Below are 23748 nucleotides of genomic sequence, written 5' to 3' on the forward strand. Positions count from 1 at the left end.
TCCCAGCTACTCAGGAGGCTGAGGCAGGAGAATCACTTGAACCTGGGAGGCGGAGGTTGCAGTGAGCCGAGATTGTGCCACTGCACTCCAGCCTGGTGACAGAATGAGTCTCCATCTCAAAAAAGAAAAAGAAAAAGAAAAAAAAAATTGGCATCAAGGAAAAAGAAGGGGAGAAGTGGCACAGATCTGGGAAGAAAGAACAAGGTATTCAGGAGGTGATGAAGGGGTGATTATCTCACCTGCACATCGAGCTCCTGGCTTTGAGGGTCTTGTAGGAAGAACCGGAATGCTTCCTCCCACACTGGGCAGTTGGTGCTGTAGACAGCCTAGAGATGTAGAGGAGGAGGGATTAAGGGTGTATACCACAGCACCACTCCTGTTTCTCCAGAAAACCCCTGCACTTAACAGGCATTCTAAAGGGGAGACCATCCCAAGAGCAGGCCTCTCCCCATCCCACCTGGCGCCCCACAGTGATGTCCTGGCCCTCACCTTGCTCTCCTGAGTCACATCCTGAATTGACAGTTGTACCATGGGGTTGGGTTCCTTGTTCCCCTTCTTCAGCTGTGGGGGTAGAATTCAGAGGTTACCATCTTGGGGGTTTTGGTTTTGGTGAAGAAAGGTGGGATTGTATCAGAAACCTTTCCCTGAGATGGATCTGATCCCCTCCCTGGGACCCTTGTGTTACATGTTGATACTTCTGGAGCAAAGCAGGCAGGGACATTTGTATCCTCAGCAAGGCAGGGTGGGAAAATGCTACATCCAGGGCTCCTGTTCACCCAGCCGAACTCACAGGAAGATCCTGGCCCCGATCCAGGTAGACAACTAAGATGGCAGCTGATGGGGGCTCTGGTCGAGAGGAGACTCCTCGATTCCACTGTAGAACCTGTGGAGGGGTAGTAATAGATCTTGGTCCCTGCTCCGAGTCCCCTACACTTCCAGCTACCTGTTTCTCCCCTGTCAGCTTTCTGTTTCCCATGTGGCTTACCTGCTCCAGTTTCTCTGCATCTGACAAAAGCGACAGCCATTCTAGCCTCAAGTGAACTTGGCCTTGCCCACCTTGTAGAGGGAACCACTAGAAGAAATGGAGATGTAGTAGAGATCAGATACCTGCCCAACTCCTTCCATACCAATGTCGCAACTGCTGTCTGCCCAAAGGGTGAGATGAGCCCCCACCTTCCTGTTTTCCCAACTTACATCGTCCAGGACGCCAGCCTGTAACACCTTCCCTACATCCAGCTTCATTCTGGGGGTGGGGAGGGGAGAGGGTTGTGAGAGGGAGAAAAGGGGAGTGTTGTAATTAGCAGCATGTCAATGGCCCTCCACTCACCCACCAAGAAATGACTGGTGGATCTCAGACTCCCTTCTTCCTCTCAGGAGATATTCGCCTGCGTATGTGAGTGTGTGCATGGTAGGAGTTGGGGTGGGGAGGTTAGGAAGGAAAATTATACATGATTCCGAGGCCCAAAAAGTGAGTATAATTACCTCCGGAACCTTGGTAGCATGGGCTTTAGAATTCTAACAGGCAGAGTCTCACCTGCCCAGAAAGTCATCTTTATCTGGATCCTTGTCGAACACCTCCACTTCAATCTCCTGCCCTGGTACCTCGTGTACCATCACCTGGGAAACACAGAAGGCTGAGTGTCTCATGGGGCTGCAGCTGTGAGGATCATCCAATCAGCATCTTCTCTCACAACCTCCTGGGGCTTCCCCATTTCACACAGATGCTCAACTCTCCCACCTCGTAAGTCTCTCTCCACTGGGGGTTGAGTTCTTCATCGATGACACGACTGCAGAATGTCTGGGTACCTAAACGCACAAGTGCATAGGGGTCTGACTTGCCCTCAATCAGGCCCTTCACATATTTGTCCTTGGAACTCAGCCCTCGAGCAGCCAGCAGGTGAATTCGAATAATGCCCTGGGGGAAGGAATCAGATGGTGAAAAACCAAGGACCCAGCATGGGGTTCCTGAGAACTGAGAGAGAGGGATGTATCTAGTGGGGGAGAGGCCATACCCTGGGCAGAGGGGAACGTAGCTGAGCCACATCTTGAAGGTCAGGCACAAGGGGCACCAGCAATCGGTTGGGCAACACGAGGAAGGCCGCGATGGAGTCCATGATCATGGTGTCAGAGAGGGAGCTGAACGGAGGAAGAGGAGGAAGTGGGTATGGCCTCAACTTCCAGCCTTCTCCCAACCCCAAGTACGTTTCCCACAGCCAAGGGAGACCTAAAGCTGTAAGAAAGTCCTTTTGTGAAAATCCTTTGTGCTACGCCTCTACCGTAATTCCCTGCCTACTGTTCTCTCCCGTCTTCACTGCCATCCCCATTGCCTTTTGCAGTCTTCCGCCATCTTCTTTCCCTACCCACTCCTCCAACCTGAAGAAAAATCACAGTATCAGACTTTCCAGGGGTATTTGTCTTCGCTCCCCAACTGAAGTTGGGGCACCTAGAGGACACAATTAGCATCTTTGACTGCTCTGTGTCCCTCAAACCCCCAACCCAGCCAGCACTGGAGCGCTCAGCACGTGCTGAGTAAGTCCTTGATACCTAAGTCCTGGGATATCCAGCAGGTTGGTCATCCCTGTCCAGTTGATGTCTAGGGTCTGGAGGGAAAGAGTAGGGGTCAGGACAGATCCTATGGGGTGTGGTCATACCCATCCAACAGTCACCAGAACCCCTCAGCCTTCTTGTCAATTCCCTTCTCATTCCCCATAGCTGACTGCCCTCATCCTCCCAGCCCTCTCTGTTCCCCTGCTTCCCCGTCCCCTTCACGGTTCTCCCTTACCGGGCGTCGGATGAAGAACATCGACACAGCCCCCACGATGGGAAGGTCCCCAATGAGTGGCTCCAGAATCACCCGTAAGACCCCATGTAGCTGAGGCAAGAAGAGAAAATCAAAGCCTTTCCCCAGAAAAATCCCTCTTCTTCCTCCCAGACTTTCCCGGCCTTGGTCCTTCCAACCTCAAACTTCCCGTATCCCATGAAACTCAGGACAAACACTCCCTATTACGTGGGCCCCTGACATCTGCCCTACCTGCATGCCCTTGATTCCTGCTTTGCAGAAGTATTTCTTCACTTCCACATCAATCTGCACATCACCTACATAGCTAGGGGTTGGTAAGGAAGAGAACCAAGAGGGTTAGTCCTTGGCCGAAGTTGAGGGGTTGGGGAGTGAGGTAGCCTGGACTGACCAGGACACATTGATGGGGAAGCAGTAAGAGTGGTGAGTGGTATTACCTGATGTTCAAGTCCAGCAGGATCTGCTCTTTTCTCCGACCACGGTGAACCTTGACTCCGATGATGCGCAATGGCTGTGGAGAGAGAAATTCCTGAGAGGGGGAGGAGAGGGGGAGGGAGAAGTACCTCTTCGGTCCACTCTGGGCCACTCACTCTCCCTATCCCACCTCCTCCCTTTCCCTCCTCCACACACACCTTTTCACCCAGTTCCACTCGTGTAAATGTAAATGTTTGCAGATGGGGATTAGATCCCCGAACAGCCGGGGCCACAGTTTCAGCCAGAAGCTTCTCCATGTACTGGCCCAGGAAGGGCCAGACCTGGGCCACAATCTGGGAGGAAAGAGAGACGGTCAGAGGAGAGCCCAGTCTTCCCTCTCAAGGCAAGTTCCTCCAGGATCTTCCCCATGGAGCGCACTGGGGGGATGACGCTGGGTCTGGCAAGAAGAAACAAATCCCCATCCTCCCCTCTTCAAGACTAAAAATCAAATCAGTCCTCACCTTATTGAGCCATTCAGCCTTTTCCACGTCTGGGAAGCTGACCTGGAGGTGGGGAAGGCAGAGACAGTGATGTGCACACCCTTGCCTCTGGTTTCCTAAGATGCTGGTGGGATGCCGCAGAGGGAGGGAGTAAAGTGTGACGCATTCCTCACATTCTGGGTGGGCGAGGGGCTGGGATGCCCAAGAGCTCATTCCTCACAGAGTTTGGGGGCTGAGGTCTCTTTAATAAGGGGAGCTGACAGGGTAGAGGCCACACTGTTGCTCCATGGATAGCTCAGGGACTTGAAAAATGACAGCTGCTGAGGCAGAGAGGAGGGGGAGGAGGAGAAGGACACATTCTTTTTGGAGGGGGAGGTCCAGTCAAACCAGAGGGAATCCTGACATTTAAAAAGTTCTGGTTCCAGGCCGGGTACAGTGGCTCACGTCTGTAATCCCAGCACTTTGGGAGGCCTAGGCGGGCGGATCATGACGTCACGAGTTCGAGACCTGCCTGGCCAACATAGTGAAACCTCAGCTATACTAAAAATACAAAAATTAGTCGGGCATGGTGGAGCGCCTATAGTCCCAGCTACTGGGGGGGGTGAGGGGGGGTGGTGGCTGAGGCAGGAGAATCACTTGAACCCGGGAAGTGGAGGTTGTGGTGAGCTGAGATGGTGCCACTGCACTCCAGTCTGGGCAACAGAGCAAGACTCCGTCTCAAAAAACAAAACAAAACAAAAAAACAAAATTAGCCGTGGTGGTTCATGCCTGTACTCTCAGCTACTCCGGTGCCTGGGGCAGGAGAATCGCTCCCTTCAACCCAGGAGACAGAGGTTGTGCTGAGCCGAGATGGTGCCATTGCACTGTAGCCTGGGCAAATAATGAAATTCCGTCTTAAAAAAAAAAAAAGAAAAGAAAAAGTCCTGGCTCCTTTTTCCAGCCTTCCTTAATTCCCCTCAGATGGGGCTTCTAGAGCAGGAAGGTGAGGAGTGAAGCAAGTCCTCGAGTCAGGGAGGGGCCAGAAGATCTAATCAGGCCTGTCTCTGTGGGGTTTTTGGTGGTTTTTTTCTTTCTTTTCCTCTCTCTATGTGACTCCTTTTAAGGGAAAGGACACCTGAGCTTTGTATTGGGGGTGGGAAGATTGGTTTCCAAGATGAGGAGGAGGCAGACAGTTGCTGCCGGGGCTACAGGTCCCCTAGGGCCATTTCTCCCCCTTTCTCCTCCTGTTTCCAGTCCAGGGCCTGGGAAGCTTGGCTGTGTCTGCCTAGTGTCAATTTTGATTTCTCTCTGCTGCCATTCTTCCCCTAGACTGGCACCTCTGCTGGGAGGGGCCGGGTAACGGGCTTTGCGTCTGAAAGGCTAGAGAGCAGGCATCCGCCTCAGCACAGGAGACGCAGTCGCCGCAGAAACAAGGGTCTCGGCCCCAAAGGAACAAGCGCAGCCCACAGTCCGGAAAAGGGTGTGGCCGGCCGGGTGGGGGGGAGTGTGGGCCGCGGGCACTGCAGCAACCGCACCACCTCTTCCCTTACCCCGCCCTCCGTCCAGCAGCCGCCTCTGCCGCGCTGCAGCCTGGCTGCTGGAAGCTTGAAGGCGGCTGCCCGACGGCCTTCCAAGGGCCGGCCCTGGGTCCCAGCGGGTACCCGGGGATAAAGGCAAGAAAAGGGAGAACCGTATGGCCTTAAGTAGGTAAAAAGTCTCGAGGAGGATGCGAGAGGCGAGGGAAACCCTCGAGAAGTAACGGGGCCAGGATTTCTGGGAGCAGCAAAGGCGCGAGTGGCACCAAAAGCAAGAGGGGCGTTCAAGATGGTTTGGCTAGGAGGGAGAGCTTCGGCTGAGATGGGCTTCCCAGATGTTGTTACTGCTGTTGCCCAAGAGTAGAGGAAGAAGTCCTGATTCTGTGGAAGGATCCAGTCTGGGCGTGCGAAGGGGTGGGTGGGGAGAGTGAGCAGTCGGTCCTAAGAGTGGCGCGTCCAGTAGGCAGGCGGCTAGTGGGGAGAGAGGGGAAAGTGTGGGGCCCACTGTCCCAAGGCAGGGAGCTGACTCTAGGCATAAGGAGAGAAAGCCCCAGGCGGAAGGGGTGGAAGGGGGCTAGGCTGCACCGAGGACCGAGAGTGGTCGCTCACCCAGGCAGGTAGCTCTCGATGACTCATATAAAGAGTTTTCGCCGTGAGCTGCTCCTCGTCATCCAGTAGCTGCCTCGCTGCTCGAAGGCTCCGTTCTTTCTCGTCGCGGACCCGGCGCCAGCCCAGGTAGAGGGCGAGGCCGAAGAGCACGAAACCCACGCTGAGTCCCACTGCCCCGGCCAGGTACACCGGTATCAGCACCAGCAGCCGCCTTCCGAATGAAGTCAGCACCGCCAGGGCCTCACCCGCCGCGCCAGGGCCAGCAGGTTGGCCCCCGGAACCTGGGTCTGGCTTTGCGTGAGCAGCGGGGGGCTGGTCAGTGGGGTCGGAGGGAGCAGAGGGCTGGTCCAAGGGGCTGGGGCTGGGGCCCTCTCCTGGAGACCGCTCCATTGTGTCACCTCTGGGAGGATCCGCCCGACCCGGGGACCGGCTGGAGGTATCCCAGTCTTGCGACCAGCTCCCCCCGGCAAAACGTGATCCCCGGGAGGGAGGAGAGGACTTCAAGCCACGCCCCTCCTTTCTGGCGATTTGGGTTGGTCTGCGCTGCACAGACCAAGGTGGAGTTAAAAGGTTGAAACTCCTCCTCTCTTCCGCGGGGAAGCGAGAGGGTTTCTGATAGGTAGGGCCTCCCTGATTGGGTCCGAAGGCCAAGATGGGAGGTCTGGGATGGCGGGAAAAGGAAGAAAGGGGCTCAAAAGCGGCATTCGATTGGTAATAAAGAAGAGGAGGCGTGGTGCACCATTTCAGGAGAGGCGGGACCAAGAGCTCCCCCACGTGGGATTGGAGTGCCTGTGGTATGATGTCATGCAGAGCCGCACCGCCAATTTCTGTGTTTTGGAGAAAGCCCAAGTTGTGAAGTTGCGGGGTTGTGGAGCGTCAGGATTTCCCTCTGCTCATTCGGACAATTTGTCAGAATTTGGTCTGGGATATGCATAATGTTCTTTTTCCGACTTTCTCTAGTTTTCATACTCTAAGCCCATTCCTTATCCTTCAACTTTTCCCTGCCTGCTTTTAGAAAAGGAAAGGACACGATCGTATTTGGAATGAATGTGTTTGAAGACTGACCCTGTCTATCCCGTCCGCATCCCCTGCCTTGTTTGTGTGGTGTAACGAATGACCCTGGAGAAAACTGGAGAGTCAGAGAAGTACAGAGTTGAGATAATCCAGTCTTCATGGAAAGAGGGGAAAAAAGCAGAGGAGTGAATAGAAAGTGAGGCTTTATTTCTTTTTGGAAATTTCCAAGAGTTGGTAAGTCATCTCTGTCATCGAGGATAGGGTAAGACTAGCTGGCTCCAAAAGGGAGGGGGGCAGTGGAAATTATTACATTTCCCAATAATTTCCTGACCCTGAGGAACTTCTAGGACACTAAAATGAGGAATCAAGAGTAAGGGAAAGACAATTCCCCTTCTCATTTGCCTGAGTTAGAAGAAAAGTTTGCCATACAGTCAGGTGCAGAACTAACGTAGTTCCACAGTGTACTGTGTAGGTTTAGGAAGGAAAAAGTGCAGAGTACACTGATGACTATCGTCACTAGTTAACTGGTCTTAAAGGTGGAGTGTTGTCCTGGGATCTAGGTATGAGGCTAATTGGAAGTTTAAGTATTGGTCATAATATGATTACCTTTACTGCAGTATATATGCGGCATATTATGGAACCCTGTCAAATGATGCAGCAGCAGAACTGGGGTTGATCACTGGGGAGAAACTAGCCATTTGTTAGAGGAAGTGTCTTACAGGATGAGGCCTGCAGCTGATAAATTTTTTCTGGTTCAGCAGAGCATAGATTTCATCAGGCTATATTTACCAAAGCTCCCTAAAGCCTGTCCCTGCTGCTGTGCACAGCAGCTTACGCCTGTAATCCCAGTACTTTGGGAGGCTGAGGCGGGCGGATCATGAGGTCAGGAGTTCGAGACGAGCCTAACATAGAGAAACCCCGTTTCTACTAAAAATACAAACAAGGCGTGGTGGCATGCGCCTATAATCCCAGCTACTCAGGAGGCTGAGGCAGGAGAATCACTTGACCCTGGGAGGCGGAGGTTGCAGTGAGCCGAGATTGCGCCACTGCACTCCAGCTTGGGTGACAGAGTAAGACTCCATCTCAAAAACAAGCAAACAGAAAACCTATCCTAGCCTGAACTCGGTGGCTCACGCCTGTAATCCCAGCACTTTGGGAGGCCAAGGCGGGCGGATCATGAGATCAAGAGATCGAGATCATCCTGGCCAACATGGTGAAACCCAATCTCTACTAAAAATACAAAAATTAGCTGGGCGTGGTGGCGTGTGCTTGTAGTCCCAGCTACTCGGGAGGCTGAGGCAGGAGAATTGCTTGAACCCAGGAGGCGGAGGTTGCAGTGAGCAAGATCGTGCCATTGCACTCCAGCCTGGTGCCTGGTGACAGAGCAAGACTCTGTCTCAAAAAAACAAAAAACAAAAAAAACCTGTCCTGTCCCTGCCCAGCCTCCATTCCTTAAATTTTTACACTTCCTTTTCTCTACTTCCCTAGGGCTAGCAGTATCTCAACTGCTTCATTCAGTTTGCAGAACTATTTAAGAAACAATATTCTGTCTCCTATATCCTCCATATTCCCAGAAGTGGGCAGGGAGAAAACGGAAACAAGGAACTTGGAAGAATTATGAGTGATCTGCTCACTAACGGATGAAGCAGAACTATAGCAGGAACATGGATGAAACTTCTTAGAGAGACATCTCTCTATAAACTGAAATTTGCCAAGCACTGGAGCAGGGGAGGAGGTTCCTAAGGATGGGAGAATGGAGAGGATGACCTATTGAGGTTCCTTTCCAAACTTCTCTCTTCCTCACCTCATCTAGATCATCAGAAATTATATGGGGGATGAAACTTCATCCTCAGGAAGGTCTTGTCCCAGCTGGGGCCCAGGAGCCACAGGATCGCCAGCTGCAATGCAGTTACCGACACAAGTAAACAGGGTGGGTCCCCACCCACTGACAATCCTGCTGCCCAGGTGCCACCTGGTGGTGATAAGCAGTAAGTGGACAACAGGAAGGGATGGCCATTTGTAGAGGAAATGTTTGGCCATTTGTTAGAGGATGAGGCCTATAGGAGAGAATACTTAAACTTCCTGGACTTGCAATCTGCATTTATATGTAAACTACAATCACCTTCCAGAGGCAGAGGATCGGATATGGTACTCTGATCTCAGCTCACAAAGATGGGAAGGGCAACAGGATTTGAGGAAATTCCTCTGTATTCCTTAGTCCTCAAAAATTACTGCCAAATCAGGCATGGTGGCTCATGCCTGTAATCCCAGGCATGATTTGAAGCAGGCGGGTCACCTGAGGTCAGGAGTTCAAGACCAGCCTGGCCAACATGGCGAAACCCCATCGCTACTAAAAATACAAAAATTAGCTGGGCGTGGTGGTAGGCTTGTAATTCCAACTACTCTACTTAGGAGGCTGAAGCAGGAGAATCACTTGAACCCAAGAGTCAGAGATTGCAGTGAGCTGAGATCACGCCACTACACTCTAGCCTGGGCAAGAGTGATACTCAGTCTCAAAAAAAAAAAAAAAAAAAGTTACTGCCAAGTAATGATCCCTTTGTTGGATGGCTATATCATTAGAACTTTCCTGTGTCAGTCTGGAGTCAGACTGTCTGAATAGATTGATTCCTGGCCCCATTCCTTACTTGCAGAACCCTGGGCAGGTTACTTTTTAAGCCTGCTTTCTCCTCTGTAAAATGGGTACTACAATAATAGTACCCATTGCGTCAATGAGATGTTGCATGTCAAGTGCCTAGCACAGAGCCTTGGCTTATATTAAGCAATCACAAATGTTAAGCCACTATTCTAGAACTCCCTTTTTAGGGAGGACCTTCCTCCATTGGGCAGCCCTTCAAAGATCTGAAGACTTCTATTTGAAGTTTTATCTTGCCGGGCGCGGTGGCTCAAGCCTGTAATCCCAGCGCTTTGGGAGGCCGAGGCGGGTGGATCACGAGGTCAAGAGATCGAGACCATCCTGGTCAACATGGTGAAACCCCGTCTCTACTAAAAATACAAAAAATTAGCTGGGCATGGTGGCGCGTGCCTGTAATCCTAGCTACTCAGGAGGCTGAGACAGGAGAATTGCCTGAACCCAGGAGGCGGAGGTTGCGGTGAGCCGAGATCGCGCCATTGCACTCCAGCCTGGGCAACAAGAGCGAAACTCCGTCTCAAAAAAAAAAAAAAAAAAAAAGACGTTTTATCTTGCCAGCCTTTCCTTGTTTCCGGCAAACCCCATTGATTTGTCAATGGCCATCTTTAAAAATTACATTTAGAAGAACACGCTACTAAGTAGTTACACTTAGGCAGAACATAGAACTGCTGTATTTATAATCCATGACCAAGGTTCTACTACCCTTGTGGAGCTGCTAGAAAGATGCCTAGAACATAGGAGGCTCTTAATATTTATAAATTGACATATTGAGGGCTAAGATTATAATTTGTTGTAGCCAACTGGAAGTCCCATGTTATTCTCATGTGAATTATTGCTAATATAGATCTCTAACATTGTTCTTCAGACAAGCTCAAGACCTAAGCAATTTTTTAGTGGGAGAGTGCTCCAGTGTTTTAGTCAATCCAAGTCACAGACATTTTGAATATAATTTAGCTCTTCCTGTGTTACTGTTGATAAATGGGGTTTTTATATGTTTACCCAAGTTGGGTTTTTTCTTTTTATAATAAAACATAACACTTGGGCACATCACTAGAGAACAGAGATTTCTCTAACATAAACACACTAACCAACACTAAGTACACGTGTTCAGTTTGATTCCACCAAATGCTACTATTTTTTTTTCTTACTTTTTAACCAGAGACATTTGAATGGAAAAACTGCTACTATTAACTAAGCCATAATTTTCTTCTTATCTGTGATGACTTAGCAGGTGAGAGAGAGGAAAGCAGCTCCTGTAATCTGGGAACTGGTCTGACACAGCCAGGATTCAGAGATGTTAGGGCTGACCTGGTGCTCACAGGTAGCCAATGTGTTCTCTTAGATACAAACAATCTCACAAAACACCAGCATTGGACAAGGTCACTCGGTGACTGTGATGAAGTGAGACAAAAAACAAAATCGCTTCACAATTTTGTTTAAGCACAAAACAAGGTCTGTGTGCAAACCACAAAACAGGAAACATCCCCTTTCCCAGCTAGTGACTTCATCATCAACTGCAGCTTAGGTTCACTTGTCTGCCCTTCTTCTAGACAAGCTACTCAATCACAGAATTATCCTTGCTTCCCTTAACAGCACCCTATCCAAAAGAACACCCACTTTCTTGAATCTTCCCCAAAATCAATTAACCAAAGTCTAAGTCTTCTAAGTCCTTCCTAATACCCTCTTGCTGAGACACACCACAAATTCCAAATGGTGTGCCCTCTCCCTCACTGCAATGAACATTAAACCAAACTTGTTCAAGTACCAGGTGTATTCTTGGCGGTCTTTAGCTAGAATAAATACATATAAGACATACAATGTCTAAAGTTTCCCAATCTACCTCTTTGGAGATAACTTGGCAAAGAGGAAATAAAGTCAGTCATCATTTGACTGAGAATCCATGTTGGTATCTATGGTTACATTCTTCTTTAAATGCTTGTAAGCCATCTCTTTTAATAGTCTAGAATTGCCAGGTGCAGTGGTTCACGCTTGTAATCCCAGCACTTTGGGAGCCCGACGTGGGCAGATTACGATGTCAGGAGTTTGAGACCAGCATGGCCAACACAGTGAAACCCCATCAGTACTAAAAATACAGAAAATTAGGGCATGGTAGCAGGCACCTGTAATCTCAGCTACTCAGGAGGCTGAGGCAGGAGAATCGCTTGAACCCAGGAGGCAGAGACTGCAGCGAGCCAAGATTGGCGCCACTGCACGCCAGCCTGGGCAACAGTGTGAGACTCCATCTCAAAAAAAAAAAAAAAAAAAGTCTAGAGTTGTGCCAAATGTGCACTTAAAAATCTGTTAAGAAAAAAAAAATCGTGCCCAAAACATTAAACTTATCAATGTGTTGTTTCTAAAACCCACAGTGTTTGCTCACTTTTAGTCATTGGGTTTTTTTTTTAATGACTACCCTTGACCTAGCCCACCATCTCCAATCCCACATGTGACCTGAGTGATCAACCAGACAAGACAGCAAGAGGTAGCAGGAGATACGATGAGGGGGAACACAATCCGGGATCACTCTCCACCCCCAAATCTACTGTCCCAGTAGACTAGACACCTGAGGTGTTTTCCCTACATCAGCTGTGAGCTGAGAAGGAACTGAGGTTTGGCTGTTGGGGCCCCTGGCCTTACTGACTTTAAAGTAGATTTAAAACATCTGGTCCTATGTGGAGACACAGGAAAGGGATAAACCCTGAGGCTTGTGTCCCTAGAAGGACTCCTGTTTCCCAGACCTCCCAAGCCTTAAAGGCTTAAGGAACTGGCCACTGAGGAAGGGCTGGGATAGGAGGGACATTAACTGCCATCAACTCAGAGGCAACTTCCACGTGTCCTGCTGTTTGAATAAGGATCTTTCAACTATGTAACATCCCATCCCCATTTTTCGGCACATACACCCTCCTTACTGCCTGCCCCACTAAATGACCCTAGGAGCCCTGGTTACTAAGGCAACCTGGGAATAGCACATACAGAGACCAGAAACAGATGAGACTATTTTTAAACTAGACTAGGTGGCTCCAAAGCTTCTACTCCACAAAGTGCCTTCCCCAAAGCCCCATTTGGTCTTGTTCTGGGTCCCTACTCTTCTTCATTGGCCTCTATCCATCTTACCCAAGCTATGTGAGGCTGGGGTCTTTATCCCATTTTGGCATGAGATCTATTTACTGCTCCCATTTTCCACACAGAATATCTAAGCAAGTTTTCACTGCCTCCATTTGTTAAAAATAATTGTTCTTTTATTTCTTTGGAAAGTAGTGGGCCCTGCCCTACGGATTTTCAGGCCAAGCTAGGGTAATGAATGCTCCCCTAGTCTTTGGGCTGGAGCACTATGGTCCCAGCATTCCCAGGGCCCAGAAGCAATTCCTGTATTGTCCAACCCAACCAACTAGGACCCAAATTGTCTGAAGGCTCCTATCAGGCCTTCTCTCCTGACCACCCACTTCTCAATCTTTCCTGGCTTTCCCTCTGGGCAGGGTATTTTTTTTCTTCCAAAACCAGTGCTGGAAACTGTGCTGTGTAGAAGAGAGGACAAGACGAGGGATGTTCCCAAATTCCCATAAGAGGACACAGGCCCTTAGTCAGTCCTTCCTCTCTGCTGGCTTCAGTCTGCACTCCTCTGCAAGCCCCCACTGTGAGGCTTGAAGATGGACAAGAGGACCCTCATAAAAGGGAGGTGAGAGAAAACACACCAACCCAGCCCCTCCTCAGGACTACTCCTTGTAGTCTCTTGTCCTAGTTCTCAAGGGAGCCCTTCGGACAGGGCTGGGGAGGGCTAGGAAAGTGGCAAGGGCTCCTCGACCCCAGCCATGGGAGGCTATACCAGGGGAGTGTCCATTAGCCCCATCAGTGTGGCATGGCTGTGATGCGCATGCTCTGGGAAGCAATAGGGTAAGTCACCATGGGAGTGGTGGTGTGGCTCATTGTGATTCCTGCCAAGGGTTGGGCCATCGATACAGCCACAGGGGCCACAGGAGCCACAGATACAGCCACAGGAGCCATGGAGACAGGTGGGGGTGCCATTCCCTGGGCAATTGTTTGAGCCAGGGCAGCGGACAGTGGTGTGATCTCTGGGTTCAAGTGTGGGGGTGGGGGTGGTGGAGCAGCAGGAGGTGCAGCGTTAGTTGGGGGAGCAGCTGGAGCTCCAGCAGGGGCCACCAGTTCTTGCTGGGACACTGGACGAGGCTGTAGAGCCTGGCTGCTGAGAGTCGTGTGAGTCTGGGCAATGCCATGGTTAAAAGTAGCGACAGTGCCCACAGTGGGGGCCAGAGTCTGCTCAGTTGCTGGTGCAGTGGAGCTCAGGGTTATGACCTTAGCCTGATTGCGGAACTGAGCATTTTGTTCCAGTAATACCTCATTGGTGGCCAGCAGGTTACTGACCTGCTTCTTTAGTTCCTCTACCCGCTTCCTGAGCATGGCATTCTCCTCCTCTAGCAGTCTGCACTCTACCCCTCGCGGTGGAGCCAAGCTATATTCATATGACTCAAAATGAGGACCATCGGGGGGGCAGCATCCACCTCGCCGGCGTTTTGGGCCTGGCTCATGGTCCTCAAAGCCCCTGTCAGGAAGGTCATAGATATCATAGAGATCATGACGTCGTCCTGGGGGGACTGATCCTGTTGATCCCCCACCAGTGCCTCCGCCACCCCGAGCATCAAACTCAAAATCCCGTTGCAGGTGACGGAACTTGCACTTAGCTCCTCTCTGACAGTCCCCCTTGAGAAAGTCACGGCAGATAGGGACCTCCTCCTTGCCATTTGGTAAGTCAGCCGGAGAAAGGCCAAGGCCAGCTGCTACTTTCTGTCTCAGCCGTGGGGGAAGCTCTCCTGTCTTCTTGTAGCCGTCCTCATCCTCCTTGGAGCCATGGATGAAACGGCAGTTTGGGCGGCTACACTCCTTATTCTGGAAGTCATGGCAGAAGATGAACTCGTTTTTGCTCACCCCCAAGTTGGACACCTCGCTCATGTCTGGGTGGCGATATCGGCAACGCTTGCCTCGCTTGCACACATTCCTCAAGAAGTCTCTACAGATGGCATCTGAGCTGGCCACGCCACTGCCTGCTCCGGCCCCACTGGCCTCCTCGCTGCCACCACCTCCAGGGCCTCCACTGCTGCTACCGGTGCCGTTGGCATAGCTGTCCCGATCAGGCATCCTGGTCCCGCCCAACTCAGGGTTTTCTTTATCTTGCCACTCTTGGTGACCACTAAAAAAGAGGAAAACGGTATAAACAAGAGTCCTCCAGGGAGATCCCACTCTTCCTGACTATAGAGCAGGCAGCCCAGAGGGGCAATGGCTTCAGAGATGGAGAATCTAAGGGATAAGAATTCTGGCTGAAATGTCTGACTCATCAAAAGTCCCTCCCAGGCTTTTGTGCACCTGGTCTGGGTCAGAATGATTCACACTTGCCTGGCTAACGGAGGAGGGAAGGAGTTGGGGTGAAGCCACCTCATTTCACTAATGATGATAGGCCAAAGAGAGCAGACAAAAAATAGTGTTGGATTTTATCTTTCCATCTGAGCTGACCTTATTAAAGTTGTAGAAGTGAAATTAAAACTGTGGTTGGTATCTGAATAGTCTGGGAACTGGGAATAGTGCCCAGGATGGGCTGCTGAGCTACTAGGGTTGCAGAAGATGGGCCACTGGTAACAAAACTTTCTTAACCCCTTTTCCTTTTCTTCAGGTAAGGGCTCTGTACATATCAAATCTCTAGAAGCCACAAAATCCTGAGTGAAGAGACCGGTGTCACCACCTTGAGGGCAGTCTCAAAACCTGTCATATTTTAATATTCCCTCCCAGGCATCACCACTATCAACCCCAGAGAGGTCAGCCCCCTCCATTTCAGGGTAGGAGTTCTAAGTTATAATCTCCACTTCTAGACCTCCCAGGACAAACCATTTGTGATAAGGTCAAGGTGGGAAGGAGTTAATTTCACAGGAACAAGTGACCTTTCCCCACGCCCCACCCCCTTCCTACTCCCCTATGTGAAGATCCCACTGACATCCAACCACACCATTCCTCACCCCATAAAGATCCTCTTTATTTATAGACTCTATAAAAGCTTTTTAAGTCTCCTATTTCCCAAGAGAGCTTTGGAATGTCAGTCCATTGCCCTGATTCTAGCCCTCCCCGCTCTCCACTCCTAGTAAGACCTGGAGTCCCTGCTACCACGTGTCTGATCTCCCAAGCCTTTCCTATATGGTATTCAGGCTCCCCCTGCTGCTGAAATAGGAAAACTTCATATTGTTCCCTTTGATCATAAGAGAATCTTTCCTGATTACTTTGGCCTTGACCTACCCCCACCCCACTGCTGTGACTTTGCCTTCAGCTCTCCCTAAAATGAACTAACCAAACCAGAGGCCACAGTTACATGAGAATCTATAAAAGGGTCATCTTCTTCTAAAGGGAGGTAGTCCCAGAATAATAGAAGCAATCAAGGAAAGAAGTGATAAAAGAAGATACAAACTTTTAGCAAAGGGGGATGACCAGGTGAAGTACAAATGGCATCTATCCAAGCCTGGCTCACGTTGCAAGTCGCATCAGCAGCAGATAATTAGATATGAAGCTCCTCCCCACCCAACTGTCCCAGAATTGATACCTGAGGTAGCTCAGGTGAAGTCCGGGGCTCCTGTGGGTCTCCACCTCCACATCACTGCTGGGTTCTGGGCAGGAAAAAAACAGACTTGGGTGGGAAAAGGAGTAAGAGTGGAGGTGGTTGTCCTCCACTCTATGGGGTGGTTGTTACAAGAAGGAAATCTGACAAAACGGCAAAGCTTTGGAAACGTTAGAATTTCCTCAGGGTTCAAACTGAACTTCTTCAATTGTCCAAGGGAGAAGTCGCCAGTAAGCAGAGTAAAAGATAAAACTAATTCGAAAGGGCTGGGAAGATGGGTTGGAAAACCAGCCCTGAGTGAACAAAGGGTGTGGGGCTCCCTGCCTCAAGATGAAAGAGGATGTGAGGGTCAGAGCGCGGCCAAAGGTTGGAGTTAGTAATGCCAAGTGAGGAACCTTAAAAGGGCAGCGCCTGACAGTGCAGTGGAATGGCCGATTAGACTTGGGGGCAGTGATTGTGACGCTTCCCAACACCCTAGACTTTGCGAAAAAAGTCCTAGGAGTTTTTCCGCAGCAAGTCTTCTAGCTTGGCAGTTTCTGTGCAGTGCCGCCGGCGCTCAGCCGTGGACTACGTGAATGGGACACTAAGGGCGCTTGAAGTGAAGCGGTGAGATGGGGCTCCAGGTGTCATCAAGCTGAGGGGATGGGCAGGGCTGTGACGTCACGAAGCTGGCGTTTGCTCGCGATGCGGGGTCAGTCAGAAAAGGGGCACTGCCCTGGGGTGTGAGGACGAGCCTGCTCGATTCTGGGGGGCCTTGTGCGGCCCGGCCGAGCCCAGCAGCGGGGCTGGCCCGACTCCTCCCCTCCGGGCGCGGCCTCCACCTAAGTCTCCCGCCTCCCTCACCTGCCGCCGCCGCCGTAGTTGCTGCTGCCGCCTGCCGGTCCTCTAGCTTCGACAAAGAGCCGCCCACCCGAACACTCTTCCGCTTCCTGCGGAAGAAGTGACGCTCTAGCCACCAGACCCGGAACCATACTCTATGGTGTACGAAGCCGGCAAGCGACATATCGCAGGAAGTTCCCAGCACGCTTTGCGTGTCACCATGGCAACCCAACCCAAAAGCACGACAAGTCTAGAAAGCAGTAATTCGCATGGCAGCCCTACTGGGAAGTAGGGGCGGTACCGCCAATAGCGCCTAATAACCCACGCAACCTAAAACCTGCCTCCAGGGGCATACCATACCCTACCCAACTCCAGCCAGGTGCAAAGCACACCACATAACCCGGGCTGTTGCCTTTATATCCTCCATAGCACAGGTAGGGACAGGGCAAACTGTACTGATAGAAAACCCCCACCCGATGGAACCATAAAAAACGCATAATAGACGAAACGATTTAATTCTTCAGCTAAGACAGCGGAAGAGGTGATTTATTTTATGGTTGTTACACTCGGCCACAAGTAAACACAGAAATAGTCCAGAATGTCACGGGTCCAGGGCAAAGGACCAACATGGGCAGTTTTGGTTATGAGCAAGGTGAGTCTCAGGTGATCGGCGATCAGATGGCGATGAAGTTCTAGATCCATTGAGACAAGCTCTAGACAGTAGCATGCAGTCCCACAACTTGTACCAGCATCCCCAGCGTCTGGCATTCCATGTTTCTGCTCCTGTGGCCTCCATGGTGCAACAAGCTAGCGGTTTACTTGGACCTCTGCCTCATCTTTCTTCTTTTGCGCTTCAGCCTGAAAAGCAGACACAGGAATGGAATACGCTTCCTATTCTTAAACCAGAGTTGTCTTCCCCTCCCACATTAAATCAAACGTGCCTAGAATGCATGAGGTGGTAAAATAAACAAGCACTATGATTCTATCGTTCTGTTTTGTTCAATCCTTGGCTCTAGGAAGAAAATACTCAAACGTCTTTCTCCTAAACCTGTTTTAAGATTTCCAAACCAAATATTTCTCGTTAAGTTTTGTCCAAGGAACACTCCCCCTTCCCTCCTCCTGGACTGACAAAGTCTCAACATACCTGCGCATTCGTTTCTTCCTCCACTAGCAACCGATCACAAACAGCAGAGAATTTTAAAAAGAAAAATAGATGAATCTTATTAGTGGGCTTAGGAGGGATATGAAATGCACTCTTTAGAACCCGACAGATTCTTAACCAAGAAGTATGAAGCATTGGTCATAGCAACTATATCAGTAACTTGGAAACCCTCCTAACATAAAATCCGAATTCTACCTTTTTCTACTCCCACTCTTTACCCATAGCACTTAGCCGCTAGCCTGTCAGCTTCTCTCACTAACTTTCCTCTCCCATCAACTCTTGGGCACCCCTGAAACCCAGTAGTTGAGGAGCTATGGCGGACTTGCCTTGCCTTAGTCTCCCACTACTACTCGCCAACTCCTACTTTCCAAGCTTACTACCAGGAACCGCTCACCTTGGCTCTCATGGCGCAGAGGTTTCTACGGAGAAAAAGAGAAAAGCTACAGTTAGTTTGCTGTGATGATGGTAAGTGCAGAGGTCAGATGTCAATAGATTGTACGTGGAATCCAAACAGAGAAACCGACAACACTCACCAAAAAAAATGGCGCTAAGGCCGAGAGAGAGCCGAACTTCCGTCTACAGCTATTTAATAGCGCGCCGGGTGTCGTCACTTCCGTTTCCCCGCCCTTTCCCCCCGACAGGGCGGGGCTACCTAATAGGCGTAACAATGGTTTTCGGCCCCTCTTAGCGAAGGACTGATGGAGTTAGGTGTTCTTCGAAAGACAGAGAATTTGGTTTTGGAGTTACCAGTTCCCCACCACCCCAGATTTAGTATGAGGGCACTGTGTTATTTAAACGTCAGCACCTATTTCAAATATTGGACCGAGAGGTGCAGACGGGGAAAAAATAGTGACCGCCACCTTCCCTCGCATTGTTTCTTGGGAATTGCAGTTCCTTGGAGAAGTCCTCCATTTTGCTGTGGAAAGGCGCGGACTGTACAGAAATTCTTGTTTTACTGGTTTGTCTTCTTTATTATTTATTTATTTATTTTATTTATTTATTTTTTGAGGCAGGATCTCACTGTGTCACCTAGGCTGGAGTGCAGTGGCGCGATATCGGCTCACTGCTACTTCCGCCTCCCGGGTTCAAGCGATTCTCCCGCCTCAGCTCCTGAGCAGCTGGGACTACAGGCGAACGCTACTTGGCTGATTTTTGTGTTTTTAGTAGAGACGAGGTTTCGCCTGTTGCCCAGGCTGGTCTCGAACTCCTGAGCTCAAGCCATCCTTCCGCCTGGGCTTCCCAAAGTGCTGGGATTACAGGGATGAGCCACCGCGCCCAGCCGGTTTACGTTATTTTCTAAAATAAATTGCTGCAAGGTGATTCGATTCCGGAATTATCGATGGTACCGAGAGTTCAGCAAGTAGCAAGATATAAAGTGGAGAGTCGGGAAAGCTGCCATACTGCAAAAAATATTCTCACTGTTTAAGATAGAGCAATTCTTTTTCCTAAACTTCAAGAATAAAATAGCTGATTATGGTCTTTCCCTACAATGCCTGAAGCAAAATATCACTAGAGAATCCTGGGTACAATGCATGGCTATGTTAAGAAAATACGTAAGCGGCCAGGCACGGTGGCTCATGCCTGTAATCCCAGCACTTTGGGAGGCTGAGGTAGGGGAATCTCAAGCCCAGCAAGTCGAGGCTGCAGTGACCTATGCAGTGATTCTCTAGGGGCGAAGAGTGAATCATCGGACATAGGGAGAAAATTAGCTAAATCTAGAAGTTTGACATTTGGTGTTAAGATAAAGAACTTCCCAGTGTTATTGTATACTCGGGTGAGAAGCACTGGAAAACAACCAGATCCCGTAAGATTTGGCTACAGGAAACTTTTCAGTTAATGAACCCTTTCCTGACCGGGCGCGGTGGCTTGTGCTTGTAATCCCAGCACTTTGGGAGGCTGAGGCGGGCGAATCATCTGAGGTCAGGACTTCGAGACCAGCCTGGGCAACATGGTGAAACCGTGTCTCTACTAAAAATACAAAATTAGCTGGGCGTGATGCCACATGGCTGTGATCCCAGCTACTTGGGAGACTGAGGCAGGAGAATCGCTTGAACCCGGATTGTGGAGGTTGTGGTGAGCCCAGATCATGCCATTGCACTTCCAGCCTGGGCAACAAGAGACTCCATCTCAAAACAAAAAGAAAAAAAGAAAAGCAAAGAAAAAGAACGCTTTCCCTATACATACTACTTTTTTTTTTTTTTTTTGAGACAGAGTTTCGCTCTTGTTACCCAGGCTGGAGTGCAATGGCGCGACCTCGGCTCACCGCAACCTCCGCCTCCTGGGTTCAGGCAATTCTCCTGCCTCAGCCTCCCGAGTAGCTGGGATTACAGGCACGCATCACCATGCCCAGCTAATTTTTTGTATTTTTAGTAGAGACGGGGTTTCACCATGTTGCCCAGGATGGTCTCGATCTCTTGACCTTGTGATCCACCCGCCTCGGCCTCCCAAAGTGCTGGGATTACAGGCGTGAGCCACGGCGCCCAGCCCTTACTACTTTTTATAGTTTAACATACTGTAACATTTTGTATGTGATTGTTACAATCCCTCCTTTTTTTGTGGTTTTCCTTTATTGTATTTCTAGAATAGCATTTCATTTTCAATTCCTGAAAAACTTTTAAAATTAGAGTTCTTTTAAGTAGTTGTAGTATTATCACCACCCAACTATATATGATGACACTTTTTTTTTTTTTTTTTTTTTTGAATGGAGCCTCACTTTGTCGTCCAGGCTGGATTACAATGGCAGGATCTGGGCTCACTGCAACCTTAGTCTCTCAGGTTCAAGCCACTCTCCTGCCTCAGCCTCCTGAGTAGCTGGGATTACAGGCACAACCCACTACACCCGGCTCATTTTTGTACTTTTGGTAGAGAGCAGAGATGCGGCTTTGCTATGTTGGTGAGGCTGGTCTCAAACTCCTTACCTTGTGATCTGCCCACCTCAGCCTCCTGAAGTCCTGGGATTACAGGCATGAGCCACTGTACCCTGCCTTATATATGACAAATTTTTTGAAACAAAAATCCTAGCAGAATTATTTTGTATCAATTCCACAAGGATTCCAATTGATGATTGCCAACTAGTCTAAGCTCTTTGAGGGAAATTTTGTTTTCGAGACAGAATCTCGCTCATGTCACCCAGGCTGGAGTGCAGTGGTGTGACCTCAGCTTACTGCAACCTTCACCTCCAAGGAAATCAAGTGATTCTCCTGTCTCAGCCTCCCGAGTTGTTGGGACTACAGGTGTGTGCCACCACACCCAGCTAATTTTTTGTATTTTTAGTAGAGACAGGTTTCACCATGTTGGCCAGTCTGGTCTTGAACTCCTGACCTCAGGTGATCTGCCCGCCTTGGCCTCCCAAAGTGCTGGGATTACAGGTGTGAGCCACCATGCCCGGCCTTTTTTTTTAATAGACTTAAATTTTTAGAACAGTTTTAGATTCACAGCAAAAGTGAGGAAGGTATAGATATTACCCACACGTATAGCCTCCCCTTTATTTATTTTTGAGACAGAGTCTTGCTCTGTTACCCAGGCTGGAGTGCAGTGGTGCGATTTCGGCTAACTGTAACTTCTGCCTCCCGGGTTCAAGCAATTCTGCTGCCTCTCAGCCTCTTGAGTAGCTGGGATTACAGGCATATATCACCACACCTGGCTAATTTTTTTTGTATTTTTAATAGAGACGGGGTTTCACCACATTGGCCAGGCTGGCCTGGAACTCTTGACCTTGTGATCTGTCCTCTCAGCATCCCAAAGTGCTGGGATTACAGGCATGAGCCGCCGTGCCTGGCCTAGCCTCCCTCTTTATAAACATCCCTCCACCTTACCGGAGTGGTACATTTAACAACTGAACCTATATTGACATACCATTATCACTCCAGATCCATAGTTTAGTTTACAGTAGGGTTCACTCTTGGTGTTGTACATTCTTTGCCTTCAGATAAATGTGTAATCAAGGAGAGAGGGATGAACAGGGAAAACACAGAGGATTTTTAGGGCTCTGAAACTGCTCTGTGTATTTTAATGGTGGCTATACATCATTACGCATTTGTCCTGTGTTCAGTTCTGTTCACTTGTAGTATATCTCCAGTTTAGCAATGCCTGATATGTAACAAGATAAACTAATTACACATCTGATCTCAGTATGGCTCTGAAAACTGGCGTACCAGACATTCTTCCTGGCTTCCTGAATCAAGATAAACACTTGTAGCGCTGTTCTTGGAGTATGCATTAAGTGTCTGAACCCCAAATCTTAGCAGTGAGGACCGTTTCTACTTAGAAAATTACATCACCCAACTCCAGCAGATAATTTACTATATCATCAAAGATTCTAGGATTTGTGTCTTCTGCAAGTCAAGACATTCCTCATTTTAGGAAGGTAGATCATGGCACTGTGGAGAAACAGTTCCCGTACTACAACTGACATTCTCCCCACCTCTATCAAAGCAGCATACAAAGCACATTATGAGCAAATCCAAATTTATTTTAATGTCATGTCATTTTCAATGTGTTTAAAAACCTCATAAGTTAGTGGGAGCCCTAGTTTCCTGGGACAGCATGCCAGAGGTACTGAAATGTGTCACCTTTCTCTACAAACCCCCAGCAATCCAATCCAAGTCCATAGCTTCAGAAAGCCAGGAGTTGTATCTTCAGTCAGTCTACTCCTCTGGTTCTTCCTTTTCCTTTCAAGGGAGGGAGATCACAATATTTCAAACAGGGAACAAAACCAGTTGAGCTTCCAGCTCAGGTTTGTGTAAGATGGAGTGAGGGAAGACCCCACTGACTCCAGAGAAAAGGGTAAAGTTGAGATGAATTATTTCTTTACAGCTTTGTGAAAATGGAAGAACAAAGATTTACAAATGAGGATCCATTTCATAGATGAGAATCTCTTCATAAATGAAGGCTCCAACTCCTAAATTGGGAAGGGCCTGACTGGACGGCCTGAATCAAGATGAGGAATCGGCCACACTGAATAAAAACAATCTGAAAAATAATCCTCCTAATTTGAAGCCAGATAAAATACTTGGGGAAAATGGGAAAAAGAGAGGAAAAAGCCCCCAAACAGATGGAAAAACGCTGACATCAGAGTGGTATAAAAAAATTCAGCTGAGTTTTCAGTGGCGGTGGCTAATTTAGCCCTGTTCTGTGGTAGGGCTACAAACCTTGACCAAGCAGAAAGTAGTAGAAAAGGCTAGAAAGAGGGGCTTGAAAACGATGAATTTTGACTCCTGATTTTATTATTCAATTTCTTTTTTTCATTTAAAGTAGTCTTCCGTGGTTGGGAAGCCTTGCCTCCCAAGACCAGAGTCAGTTGGAGCTGGTTGTTGTTGGGAGTGGGCTGGGGAACTGGGGTGGGGAGACCCCCTGCTCTGCTGGCGGTCCTAGGTGGAGAAGAAGAACTGCACTTCACAGAGTCTGGGGTGTAGTGGGAAGGGGATGAGGCAGGAGCAGCAAGCTGGGGAGATGGGACCCACCTCAGTCCCCAGCTTCATTTTCTTCTAATGTTTCCCCACTGGTGGCATTCTCTGCAGTCTTGGAGGCCTATGTGCAAGAAAAGGAGAGGGAGAAGACGTGTCAGTTTCTAACTATTTGGGGGGTAGTGTCTGGGACTAGAGATAAAAGTTTTTGGCCGGGCGCGGTGGCTCAAGCCTGTAATCCCAGCACTTTGGGAGGC

At 49.4% G+C, this 23748-nt stretch overlaps 3 protein-coding genes across 5 annotated transcripts in view; all 3 read right to left on the reverse strand.

The window, feature by feature from the left end:
- ESYT1 (extended synaptotagmin 1) overlaps positions 1-7673 on the reverse strand; it is a 23420-nt gene extending 15747 nt beyond the window's left edge. Inside the window, exons 1-15 of the mRNA XM_032291043.1 lie at positions 5835-7673; positions 3733-3774; positions 3430-3564; positions 3235-3308; positions 3032-3104; positions 2783-2872; positions 2545-2600; positions 2013-2136; positions 1739-1915; positions 1535-1617; positions 1195-1243; positions 986-1072; positions 791-883; positions 490-561; positions 240-326 (exon numbers count right to left, since the gene is read on the reverse strand). Of these exons, the coding sequence (XP_032146934.1) occupies positions 240-326; positions 490-561; positions 791-883; positions 986-1072; positions 1195-1243; positions 1535-1617; positions 1739-1915; positions 2013-2136; positions 2545-2600; positions 2783-2872; positions 3032-3104; positions 3235-3308; positions 3430-3564; positions 3733-3774; positions 5835-6224 (1632 nt within the window). The 5' untranslated portion in view covers positions 6225-7673. The remainder of the gene's footprint in view (positions 1-239; positions 327-489; positions 562-790; positions 884-985; positions 1073-1194; positions 1244-1534; positions 1618-1738; positions 1916-2012; positions 2137-2544; positions 2601-2782; positions 2873-3031; positions 3105-3234; positions 3309-3429; positions 3565-3732; positions 3775-5834) is intronic.
- A 4215-nt stretch (positions 7674-11888) lies between these two features.
- Positions 11889-17103, reverse strand: ZC3H10 (zinc finger CCCH-type containing 10). 3 transcript variants are annotated; one of them, XM_032291067.1, is made up of 4 exons: positions 16949-17034; positions 16501-16820; positions 16091-16154; positions 11889-14698 (listed from the first exon to the last, which is right to left on the reverse strand). In XM_032291067.1, the coding sequence occupies exon 4, from the start codon at positions 14644-14646 to the stop codon at positions 13342-13344; it is 1305 nt and encodes a 434-aa protein (XP_032146958.1). In that variant the 5' UTR covers positions 14647-14698; positions 16091-16154; positions 16501-16820; positions 16949-17034; the 3' UTR covers positions 11889-13341. The 3 variants fall into 3 exon arrangements, with proteins under 3 accessions (XP_032146958.1, XP_032146943.1, XP_032146951.1); XM_032291052.1 differs by lacking the exon at positions 16501-16820 and having other exon boundaries at positions 16949-17103; XM_032291060.1 differs by having other exon boundaries at positions 16091-16820.
- Positions 17104-23285: 6182 nt separating this feature from the next.
- The window catches only part of PA2G4 (proliferation-associated 2G4), a 9761-nt gene continuing 9298 nt past the window's right edge, over positions 23286-23748 (reverse strand). The window contains exon 13 of the mRNA XM_032291086.1: positions 23286-23615. Within this exon, the coding sequence (XP_032146977.1) occupies positions 23550-23615 (66 nt within the window). The 3' untranslated portion in view covers positions 23286-23549. The remainder of the gene's footprint in view (positions 23616-23748) is intronic.

Source organism: Sapajus apella, unplaced genomic scaffold (assembly GCF_009761245.1).
Source record: "Sapajus apella isolate SASKATOON/1434 unplaced genomic scaffold, GSC_monkey_1.0 scaffold2, whole genome shotgun sequence".
In the NCBI taxonomy this organism is placed as follows: Eukaryota; Metazoa; Chordata; class Mammalia; order Primates; family Cebidae; genus Sapajus; species Sapajus apella.